Raw genomic sequence first — 12,904 nt, 5'->3', positions numbered from 1 at the left:
GGGATGGGAACTTGTTTATAGCGTGTGTAAGTGTAGTGCAGGTAGAGAGGGCAAGGGAAATGAAGAGCATTGGGAGAGTGGAGGTCTGTGAAGTAGGGATAGTAGGGGAGAAGAGGGATAGTGGGTGCAAGGGGGTGATTGGGGGAATTCCAATGAAGGTTAGTATGGATCAGCTGTTAGGGGATTTGAGGAGTGACGAACGCAATGGGAAAGTTAAGAGTGTAGAGAGGATGAAGAGAGGGGCAGAGAAGGAGGAGACAGGGACCATAGTTATTCAGTTTGAGGGTGAGGTTAGTCCGAGAGTGGTGTTTTTAGGGTATTTGGCATATAGGGTTAGGGAGTTTGTGCCAAATCCGTTGAGGTGTTATAGGTGCCAGGAGTTTGGACATGTAGCTAAGTGGTGTAGGAAGGGACAGAGATGTGGTAGGTGTAGTGGGGAGCATAAGTATGGGGAGTGTGAGCTGGGAGTGGAGCCAAAGTGTTGTAGTTGTGGTGGGAAGCATAGTGTAGCGTATTGGGGTTGTGAGGCGATGAAGGTAGAGGTAATGGTTCAGCAGGTGCGAAGGGAAGGTAGAATTTCATATGCGGAGGCAGCTAGGAAGGTAGGACAGGGACAGCAAGACAAGGGACAGGGGTTTAGGGAAGGGCAGTTGGCAGTAAGGGTAGTGCAGGAGGATCAGGGAAGGCAAGATAGGGGGCAGGGTTTTAGGATAGGGCATCGGGTGGTAGAGGAGGTTCAGGCAAAGAAAGAGAGGGTGTTTAGGGAGAAGTTAGGTATGGTGGCCTTTGTGGCAGGAGTAGTGAATACGACAGCGGCGGTTAGTAGTAGGACAGAGAGGACTAGGTTGATAGTTTTAGCAGCAGTGGGACACTTGGGTATGGAGGGGTTGACAGTGGAGGATGTTTTGACGGAGTTAAACAGGGTGGCTGGTCAGGTAGCGTTAGGGAAGGGGGGTGTGAGTGAGCGAGTAGGACCGAGTCAGGCCGCGGGGGGCGAAGCGTGTGTCACAGAGGGGGAGTCAGTCAGGAGGAAGCAGTGTTAGCTGCACGTCATTGGACAATGTGGGGGAGGAAGGATTCCAGTAGATGGCGGTAGAGTAGAAGGAGAGGAGAACTTGTGAGCAGATAAATCTGTTAGGCAGCAATACGCCGGAAGGTGTCCAGTCTGCCGGAAAGTACACGAAGAAGAAGAAGAAGCTACAGCCAGGCTATTTACATTGTGGAGCTTTTAACTCGCTTCTCTGGTACACACAACCGTTATCAAAGGACAAGTTAAACAGAACACATTTGTGATCGGTCACCGTCAACTCCTCCGTGCAAACATTATTGACTTTTAAGTTTTAACCCGATTGTGAACAAGATCAAGTGTGTTGCCTTTGTTGTGAGTCGGACCAGAGACATCCATCTTGGAGACAATTAAACGAGTCTCTTGCTAACGTCTCTGGCAGAACTGTACTGGACCAAGACTTCACATCTGGATCAACACGTTCTTCTTCTGGAAACAGATCAGACTGTGGACATCACAACATATGTAAGTACAATTATATTCACATTGTTTTCCTCTTATTGCTCCTTCCTTGCATCAGCGGCTTGAACGGAACTGTTGCGGCTACATGTAGGCTGTCAATAAAAAGGCCGCGAGGAGTATAAACACTGTGACGCGCATCGTATAATAATTCAGTTCCACGTCCAGAATATGCTTTTAAACTATTTATTCTTTCACACGTACATAAACTAATACTGTTGCGATCTTGCGTTACTTGCACTCTTGCAATACTTGCGGTCAATAGAAAATAATACGCTCCCTGAGCTCACCCTCTCTCTCTCCTGAACTCACCCAGTGTTTCCCCTAGCCCCTTTCGTGACTGCGAAATATTGTCACAAGGAAAGATGAAATTACCTACCTGGGCTCAATCCTAGAGGATAATCTTTCCTGTGACAAAATGGCATTCAATGTAATAAAAAAAAGTCAACCAACGAACTAGATTCTTGTACCGGATCTCCTCTCTGGTAAACAAGAATACCCTGAAGACTCTGGCAGGAGCACTCATTCAAGGGTACTACGACTATGCTTGCACCTCAAGGTACCAAAGCACCTCAAAGGCGCTAAAAACAAAATTACAAACATCTCAGACTACTGCTTGACCTTACTCCTAGAACCCACCTCACCCCTGCCCACTTTGACAACCTATGATGGCTTAGAGTAGACGACAGAGTACAGCAACTTGCAATGGGCCTGGTCTACAAGATGCACTACACGACCAAGGTACCCATGTACATGTCAAAATACTTCCCAAAGGTCAGTGAATACCACGATCACAACACCAGAGGGAGTTCCACAAATCATGTTAAACCCAGATTCGGCTCAAACAAGGGACTAAACACGTTTCGCAATTATGCCACATCAATGTGGAACACCCTACCCAAAGCTGTAAAGGAATGTAGTGTATCTTGTAGACCAGGCCCATTGCAAGTTGCTGTACTCTGTCGTCTACTCTAAGCCATCCTAGGTTGTCAAAGTGGGCAGGGGTGAGGTGGGTTCTAGGAGTAAGGTCAAGCAGTAGTCTGACCAGTTTGTTTTGAGATGTTTGTAATTTTGTTTTTAGCGCCTTTGAGGTGCTTTGGTACCATGAGGTGCAAGCATAGTCGTAGTACCCTTGGGGTGCTCTTTAAGAGCGGTTTTGAATGTGTGTAGGGATTCACATCTTTTTACGGCTGTGGGTAGGGTGTTCCACATTGTTGTGGCATAATTGCGAAACGTGTTTAGTCCCTTGTTTGTGCCGAATCTGGGTTGCAAATGATTTGTGGAACTCCCTCTGGTGTTGTGGGCGTGGTATTCACTGACCTTTGGGAAGTATTTCGACATGTACATGGGTACCTGTGTGGTGTAGTGTATCTTGACGACTCTGTCGTCTACTCTAAGCCATCCTAGGTAGTCAAGTGGGCAGGGATGAGGTGGGTTTTATTTTATGTACATTACAGTGAAATGCTTGGTTCTGTATGAGCCCCAGATAATTGAGTTGAGTTTATTTCATCTCTAACAATCAACCATTAAAAACACAATAAAATGGATAAACAAAATAAAGAAATTGAAAATGAAATCTTCAATTCTTCATTAAATGATAAACAAATGAGTTCGAGAAGGAGCAGAAGGAAGCAATTACTTATCTAGTCCTGCCCCTTCCTCACAATATCATACATAAAACAAACGGTGGTATAGTGGTTCGATTCCCACTTGGGGACCAGGTTGCCAGTTACCCAGGTGGGGTATCTCCCGGGCCTTTCTGTGTGGAGTTTGCATGTTCTCCCCGTGCTTGCAAGGCTTACCCAATAAGATAAACCTAATGGAAAAACATGCACAACAGATCGCTAACGCTGTTGTGTCCCTGACGAAGACGGATAGGAGCACTTGGATTGGTCCCTGGGCACGGCGCTCCCAGCTGCCCTTAGGGGGGAAGGACGACGGGATGGGAGGTGCAGAGAACATTTCCTCAGCGGCTCAGTGCATGTGTGTTCCTGTGGGTCGCCCATCGCATGTGTGTGTTTGTGTTAATCTGATGACAAATAAAGACTATTTTATTTGGTAAGAGATATACTTATTTTATTTGGTAAGAGATATTTAAAGTATCTAATTTGCTTATTATTATATAACTATTATTTGCAGTTAAGACTGAGATTATTATGAGTATCCATTAATTGATAAATCTTTCTGTCTGTTGCAGCACACACACACACACACACATTTCCGTCATGAATAAAACCCACAGAGAGTTTAAAGTGGAACTCTCTCCTGTCTTCAAACCTGACCAGTCATCTGACCGTGACTCTTCTCTGTTCACCATCACTTTCATTCACCCTGTGCCAAGTAACACGTCCCTAGAGCAGCCTATTGCTCTATTTACAATAGTGTCTATATACCTGTATCACTGTAAGCCGTGACGTTCAGGTTATACATGGGGACATTCTGCCCTCTAGTGGTAAATGTGCAGAACACATCTGGAGGGTCAGAGTGTCAACGTTGAGCAGAAGAGCTGTGTTCAGCCATATAGTTATGATGAGGAAGGATAGAGTGGGACCTTTCAGCTCGCTATAGGTTTTCATTTGGATTTAAGATGTCCCACCACGGCCTAAAGGTCTATGGAGCAACATTGGAGCAACATTAAACGTTATGCTTTAATCATTCTCTTGTAGCAGGAAGCACCCCTAAGAGCCCCCTCACCAAGAATAACTATTACCATTGACATTTATTCTGCATTATAATAAATGGTTAAACTAATGACATGGGTGATTCGGTCTGGCACTACTTTGGTACGGTCTGGTTCCCACCTCCCTAAAACAAGCCAGTCACACCGCTCATAAAAAAAAACATAAACCCCACCGTCATAGACAACTATCGTCCTGTCTCTCTTCTCTCCTTCCTTTCTAAATCACTTGAACGTGCTGTATCCAACCAACTTTCTGATTATCTAGACCCTAATCAGTCAGGCTTCAGGACTGGTCACTCGGTCAGAGTCTCTGTCTCACCATGCTATTTTATTTTATTAGCTCTTATCTAATTCATTACTTCATTACCACTAGTTCTTTGTTGTTGTTTTATTCCTATTTCAATTGTTGTGTTGCATTTATTTTATGACTTCTTCATTAAGCACTTTTGTATAGGGCATAATAATCATGATTAAGCACATATTGAGGAATTTTGATGTTAAACTATTGATTATTGTTACTCAAGTCTCAGACCTGAAATCCTTCCAGAATGGCTTCTACTTCCCTTCCAATAATAATAATACACTTTATTTGTATAGCACCTTTCATACAGAAACTGCAGCTCAAAGTGCTTCACAACAGAAAAAAGACAGGCATAAAATGAGCACATAAAGTGCAGACATATAAATCACAGTTTTTCACATTAGGATCTAACATCCCAACAGGCCACCTTGTTTATGGTTTGATTCAGTTTTAAATAAGACAATAATAAAAAGACTAAGATAAAATAGACAGAGTAAAATAGTGCAGTGCAATACAATTGTAGAATAGAATAGATTAAAATATATCTATATTTTACAGTGCAATAAAATAGTTCTGGATTACTGTTCAACAGTTCAAAGTCCTCTTTACCTTCTCTGTTTGGTATATTTATGAACACACTGTGACACTTGTGTATGTAACATCTCGACGGCACTGTAAATGAGTTTAATTACTCAGTGTATTATCGATTAAGATATTAAGATTGAATGAATATCCATAGTTTAAAACTTGACAGTCTTCGCTCCTGTTTTATACCCACTTTGACCCTTTGAAACCTTCCACCCAGGGCAAACCTCCCTCTCAGGGTGCAGTTCTAGGCCTGGGTCCTACACAGTTTTAAAGCCTGACAGACAGTCTCTTGTTTGATTCCCACATAGTTTAATACCTGACCATTTTGAACCTGTAATAAAAAGCAATAGACAGAGTAAAATAATACAGTGCAATAAAATAGTAGAATAGATAGTAAAATTATGCAATAGAATGGACAGAGTAAAATAGTGCTACAGTACAATCAACAGCGGAGTGTATTAGAAGGCTATGGTGAAGAGGTACGTTTTTAGCTTATTTTTGAAAATATTAAGAGATCTAGCTTGTCCATAGGTAGTGTGTTCCATAACTTTGGTGCATAGTTTGCAAAGGCTGCATCCCCGATTTTCCTTAGACTGTGGCTTGGAACCTTCAATAGACCAGACCAGTAGTAGATGATCGGTGGATTGGTCCTGTTCCATTTAGTGCTTTGTAAGGAGGAGGACCTTGAAATCAATTCTAAATGTTACCGGAAGCCAGTGTAGGTTAGCTAATACTGGACTGATGTGGTCTCTCCTCTTGGTTCTAGTTAGTAGCCTATAGCTGCCGAGTTTTGAATGAGTTGGAGTCGTTCTGTGGTTTTTTTGGAGGCCAGTGAGGAGTGGATTACAGTAGTCAAGTCAGCTTGAGATAAAGGCATGGATCAGTTTTTCAGCGTCTTTTTGATTCATGAATGGCACTCAGCTTGTGGGGCTCAGAATACATTTCATCAAAACCTAAAAGCAATGTCTCTTTCAAGAAGTCATGACCCACGTTATTCAATCAAGACACAGACCTTGTTGTGAGCCCTTTCCTGTAGGAACTGTTTTCTACCCAACTACAGTGCGACAGTGGCTCACGAGGTAGAGTGTCTGGTGATCGTAAGGTTTCCGGTTCGATTCCCGCTCCTCTCAGGCAGCGTCTTGAAGTGTCCTTGAGCAAGACACTTAACCCCTAACTAGGGCTGGGCGATATGACGATATTATATAAATATCGGGTACAGTTCATTAACGATACACTTTTTTAACGTATCGTGGATATCGTGATGTTTTGCCCAAGAGGATTGTGTCGCGTCAATCTGGTCCACCCCGTTCAAACTTTTGAACAACGCCGCTCCCACACACACACTACTGCATCAAAGTTAGTACGTATGATTAACAAAGGCATTCGTTTTCTGGCATCAACATTATATAGTTACACGTTATATAGTTACACATCAGCGTATTTACCCAAACATAGCAACGTCCAATGACGACATAGATAGCAAGCGTTACTGTTCATATCTCAGTCCGTGCCGAGTTGTGCGTGCCCATTCTGCGGTCTGTTAATAAAGTTTTCAATCAGACAGATGTATGGAAAGGCTTTTATTATAACATTTGTTGCAGTAAAATCATTATGCCTCGTTGTCATGCTGCGGTGCGCTAGTAATCACTCGTCGGCTGCGGTGAGCTGTTGTTGTTGTCGTTGAGCTGAGCTCTCGTTAAAATCAAGGAGGGCATTCAGGAAGTAAAAAAAGAATAGCGCTGCTTGCCGATTGGTGCTAAGAACAGCAGGGCGGGTACAAGCGGTGTGACGTAATTGGCAGACTCGACTGTCAATCAAAATTATTATGTTGCCGGCTGAATGATTGAACGAATGAACGTTATTAACGATTGCAGAATGGGTACAATACAGTACAGCTCAATACAACAACAGTGGACTGACTGGAGGATGAAGACCAGAAAAAGACTTTCGGCTTTTTTACATAAGGGTCCTCCATTTTCAATTCATCAAAACATTTAGAGACATACAAATATACAGTAGTTTCATAAAAATGCTAAAATCCTATTGATTGATTGATTGATTGATTGATTTAAAACTTTATTAACATATTGCAGAATGGGTACAGTACAGCTCAATACATACAATTGTTAAGGGGATGCAGACCAGTGAAAGACTTTCGTCTTGTTTACATCAGGGTCCCCCATTTTAGATTCATCATATTTCATATCTAAATTATATAATATCTCATTGCTAAATATATGCAATATATAATCTAATAATCCAATAATCTAAATCTAATATATAATATAAAAATGCTAAATGCATGGGTATTTTATTTTGTCTTTAATGTTAGCTTGCAAACTCAAATACTGTCTTGGTAAGCCTCATAATGAATTGTTTGGGGGGAAAAAGAAAAACATCGTGATGCGTATCGTGTATCGCCGAAAGGTCAGAAAATATCGTGATATCATATTTAGGCCATATCGCCCAGCCCTACCCCTAACTGCTCCTGTCCCAGTCCTCCAGCTCCTCTGAGGACAAATGGATGAGAGGATTCCTGACAAACAAGACTTTTGGAGGCGACTCAGATGATGTTTCTATATCAGCTGGTTGGGATCAAACATTGGGACAAAGATTCAAGTGGATTTGAAGGCAAATTACTTAGACAAATAAGTATAATGAAGGGGAATATTTACTGCTTTCTACAACTAGCCTACACTGTAATCATAACTACCTACCTCAATAATAATAATTATAATAATAATAATAATAATAATAATAATAATAATAATAATAATAATAATAATAATAATAATAATAATAATAATAATAATAATAATACACTTTATTTGAATAGCACCTTTCATAGAAGAATTGCAGCTCAAAGTGCTTCACCGCAGTAAGAAAAACAGGCATAAAATGACCACAAAATGGGCAGATCAAGAGCAATGCATAAAGTGCAGACATAAAACTAGTATAGAATAGACAGCAGCAAAATAGACAAAGTCAAGGTAAGATATATAGCATTAAATCAAATCGTTTTTAATATTAGGATCTAACATCTTAATAGGCATCTTTGTTTACGGTTTGATTATCACTGATACACATCCTTTTAACTTTAGCCTTTGTGATTTATAATCATAGGGACTCGAACCCACGATGGTCTAGTAATTTTTACCCGAAAATGACTCATTATTATTAACAAAAAATGTCTATGTACTCATACTATAGTCTACCCATATAATTCTGTATGATAGAATGAATGAATGGATGAAAACTTTATTTAACAGATTGCAGAATGGGTACAATACAGTACGGCTCAATACATACAATTGTTAAGGGGATGCAGACCTGAGAAAGACGTTTGTCTTGTTTCCATCAGGGTCCCCCATTTTCAATTCATATAGCATGTACAATAGTGCTGGATATATACATTTATATTTACTGCATATATATATATATATATATCCATATCTGTCTGAATATACCTGCATATAATGCTTTTATACCTACTTATACACCTGCACATATATGCTGTATATACCGTATATATACGGACCGGTACACGTATTCTCACCGAACTGTTTCGGTTGGGACCTTCGTTTCAGTATGCGGCGCTGTGTACTGAATGAATGCAGGTCGAAAAGTACCTGGCGAAAAAAAATCTAATCTACGAATTCCAATCTGGCTTCAGAACATCCCACTCCACTGACACATGCCTTCTCTATTTGAACGACCACATCAAACAAGAGGTGGACGCGGGCAAATACTGCGGCATGGTCATGCTGGACCTACAAAAGGCCTTCGACACTGTCAATCACTCCATTCTGATTGACAAGCTAAAAGCAATTGGTTTTGATAGTTTATCAGTGAGCTGGATGCAATCCTACCTGGAGGGGAGAGAACAGATGGTGGAGGTAAACGGTGAGCTGTGGTGTTCCACAAGGAAGCATACTAGGACCGCTACTGTTCCTAATTTATGCAAATGACATGTCGTCAGCTTGTGACTGCAACTTGTTCCTGTTTGCGGATGACTCAGCCCTGCTGGTCTCTGACAAGAACAAGTTGCAGGTTGAAAAAACCCTCAGCTCGGAACTACGGTAGGCAAAATCTGCATATGGCTCGCTGATAACAAACTATCATTACACATGGGCAATAAGGAAAAAAGGGCCATAAGGATAGTTCACATTGCAGGTTATCGTGATCACACAAACATATTATTTTTAAAGTCAAAAACATTAAAGTTAAATGATCTTGTGGAATTTAAAACTGCACAATTAATGTATAAAGCAAAAGGTCATGTACTTCCAGGAAACATTCAAGAACTGTTCTTTGATATGGAGGGGGGTTATAATCTGAGGGGAGAACTCAATTTAAAAGTTCTAAATGTACGCACTACCATGAGAAGACACTGCATCTCAATATGTGGAGTGAAACTGTGGAACAGTCTAAATGTGGTGCTAAAGCAATGTCCAAACATGAGAATTCAAACTGATGTATAAGGAAATTATGTTCACGAGGTACAGGGATGAGGAAGGGACTTGATATTCATGGGTGTTTACATTTTTATTTTATTTCTTTCATGTTTTACATATATAGTTTTAGTTTCTTTCTGTTTTGCATATATATATATATATTTTTTTTTTTATGTTTTAAATTAGTACACTCATTTGAGTAGTGGAAAAGGGGTAGGATTAAATAAGTGTATACTTCTTCCTACTCCTTTTCGAACATGTAAATTGAGTTATGTTTTGCTTTTGTTTAGTTATTATTTTGTTTGAGTTATGTTTTGATTTAGTTTAGTTATTTATTTTGTTTGTATTCATTTACATGTTCGAAATAAAGATTTAAAATAAAAAAAAATAAAAAATAAAACAGTCCATTCTCTTCGGTTTAAATAACAAACTCAGCAAGACCGACGGCTTCTCAGTTACAGTGGGTGACAATATTGTCACAAGGAAAGATGAAATTACCTACCTGGGTTCCATCCTAGAGGCAAATCTTTCCTGTGACAAAATGGCATCCAATGTAATAAAAAAAGTCAACCAACGAACTAGATTCTTGTACCGGATCTCCTTTCTGGTAAACAAGAATACCCTGAAGACTCTGGCAGGAGCACTCATTCAAGGGTACTATGACTATGCTTGCACCTCATGGTACCAAAGCACCTCAAAGGCGCTAAAAACAAGATTACAAACATCACAAAACAAACTGGTCAGACTACTACTTGACCTTACCCCTAGAACCCACCTGACCCCTGCCCACTTTGACAACCTAGGATGGCTTAGAGTAGACGACAGAGCACAGCAACTTGCAATGGGCCTGGTCTACAAGATACACTACACGACCAAGGTACCCATGTACATGTCAAAATACTTTCCAAAGGTCAGTGAATACCACGACCACAACACCAGAGGAAGCTCAACAAATCATGTTAAACCCAGATTCGGCTCAAACAAGGGACTAAACACGTTTCGCAATTATGCCACATCAATGTGGAACGCCCTACCCAAAGCTGTAAAGGAATGTGAATCCCTGCCCACATTTAAAACCGCTCTTAAAGAGCACCTACGGGAGGCTGCAATTCGAAACTGGCCACCGTAAATGTCCAAACCCCCCCACCCCCTCCTAATAGACAGTCTCCTCCCCACCGCATGTATATATTCTCTCCCCGCCGTATGTATATTTCTCTCCCACCCACCCACCCCCTCCTAATGTACAGTCTCCTGACTCTCCTCCCCATCATATGTATATACTCTGTCAGGATCTAGGGGTAACAGTACTGTATATTTGAATACTGTATATGTCACAAATGTATCAGTACTAAATACCTGTATGTCCCTATGCCATAAATGTCAATACACAACATAACAATTGTGTGTATTGAGCCGTACTGTATTGTACCCATTCTGCAATCTGTTAATTAAAGTTTTCAATCAATGATTGTCTGTGTGTGATGATGATGATGATGATGATTATGGTGATGATGATGATGATGATGATGATGATGATGATGATGATAATGATTGTGTTCTTCACAGCTTCACAGCTCTCTTCAGAAATGTCTCGTTTCTTTGCGACCGGGTCAGACAGTGAGTCTGAGGAGTCCTCGTCTGCGGATGAGATCACTCCTAAAGCAGCCGGGGGAAACTTCAAGCAGTCAGTACCCCCAACGGCCGGCTCTGCACATTCATGTTTCAGAAGTATCTCACCTCCATGTTGTCTCCTCAGAAGTATCTCACCTCCTCCATGTTGTCTCCTCCAGGTCTATGCTGCTGAGTGACGATGAGGAAGATACTAAGAGAGTGGTGCGCAGCGCCAAAGACAAGAGGTGATGCGGCACACGAGTACAAGACCTGATTAACTAACACCTGCATATAACCCATATAACTAACACCTGCATATAACCCATGTAACTAACACCTGCATCTAACCCATATAACTAACACCTGCATCTAACCCATATAACTAACACCTGCATCTAACCCATATAACTAACACCTGCATATAACCCATATAACTAACACCTGCATCTAACCCATATAACTAACACCTGCATCTAACCCATATAACTAACACCTGCATCTAACCCATATAACTAACACCTGCATCTAACCCATATAACTAACACCTGCATATAACCCATGTAACTAACACCTGCATCTAACCCAGACCTGGGCATTGTACGCGGGATGATTCTGACCGGCCCGCGAAAGATTACATGATAATAATTTTTTTTTTTTTTTTTTTTTTAAATAATTGCCCACCCCTGATCTAACCCATATAACTAACACCTGCATCTCTAACCCATATAACTAACACCTGCATCTAACCCATATAACTAACACCTGCATCTAACCCATATAACTAACACCTGCATCTAACCCATATAACTAACACCTGCATCTAACCCATATAACTAACACCTGCATCTAACCCATGTAACTAACACCTGCATCTAACCCAGACCTGGGCATTGTACGCGGGATGATTCTGACCGGCCCGCGAAAGATTACATGATAATATTTTTTTTTTTTTTTTTTTTAATATTTTTTTTTTTTTTTTTTTACTTTTTTCTTTTCATGTCAACGTTCACACGCACAACATACGCTTAGGAGACATGCTCAGAAGATGTTGGTTCTCTTTGGATCCACCTACATATGTGAACAGACATTCTCATTCTCGTTTACCAAGTCCAGGTACAGATCCTCTCTCACTGATGAACATCTGGCAGCTGTGCTTCGCATCTCCACCTCAGACATGCAACCTGACTTTGATGGACTTGTTAAAGCTCAACATAGACTGGATTTCTCACACTGAATGAAACAAAAAAAAACCGAAGAACACTAAAATGTGGAAATATAACAAGTGAAATGGGACACTTGATATTTTTTTTTCTTAAATGTTTAATATAGGCATGTAAAGTAAAAAAGGCTACAAAACTGGGACACTTTTCTTTACACAGTTCAGTGACATGTCTTGTTTATTTTTGCTATAAGATGATGTGATGTCTTTAGAAAGCTAAGAAAATCCTTGTTTCAATAGTATATGAAACTCAAAATGCCCTTTGTTATTAATGTTTCACATTTTGTTTATCATTTTGGAAATAAATTCTATTTGAATAAATGATATTTTTGAAAGCTAACCTCACCTTTTAATTGCCAAATAATAACATACACTCTTACCAGGGGTCAAAACAATGCCATTTACTGCTTTTTATATAGAAATAAAATGTATATTATGCATAATTGAGTTTGGAATTTTGGCCCGGCCCCCCAACATATTTTCAGTTGCTCATTCGGCCCCCCGGGAAAAATAATTGCCCACCCCT

General features: G+C 40.6%; 1 protein-coding gene across 1 annotated transcript in view; it reads left to right on the top strand.

Annotated features, from left to right (window-relative positions):
* The first annotated feature begins 1,407 nt into the window (after positions 1 to 1,407).
* Positions 1,408 to 12,904, top strand: part of LOC311235285 (uncharacterized protein) — a 50,140-nt gene continuing 38,643 nt past the window's right edge. The window contains exons 1-3 of the mRNA XM_084322705.1: positions 1,408 to 1,531; positions 11,115 to 11,232; positions 11,339 to 11,404. Of these exons, the coding sequence (XP_084178831.1) occupies positions 11,135 to 11,232; positions 11,339 to 11,404 (164 nt within the window). The 5' untranslated portion in view covers positions 1,408 to 1,531; positions 11,115 to 11,134. The remainder of the gene's footprint in view (positions 1,532 to 11,114; positions 11,233 to 11,338; positions 11,405 to 12,904) is intronic.

This window comes from Notolepis coatsorum (assembly GCF_963971535.1).
Source record: "Notolepis coatsorum genome assembly, chromosome: 10".
NCBI lineage: Eukaryota > Metazoa > Chordata > Actinopteri > Aulopiformes > Paralepididae > Notolepis > Notolepis coatsorum.
Note: the sequence above shows the minus strand (reverse complement) of the source record. Positions and strands in the feature narration are given on the sequence as shown.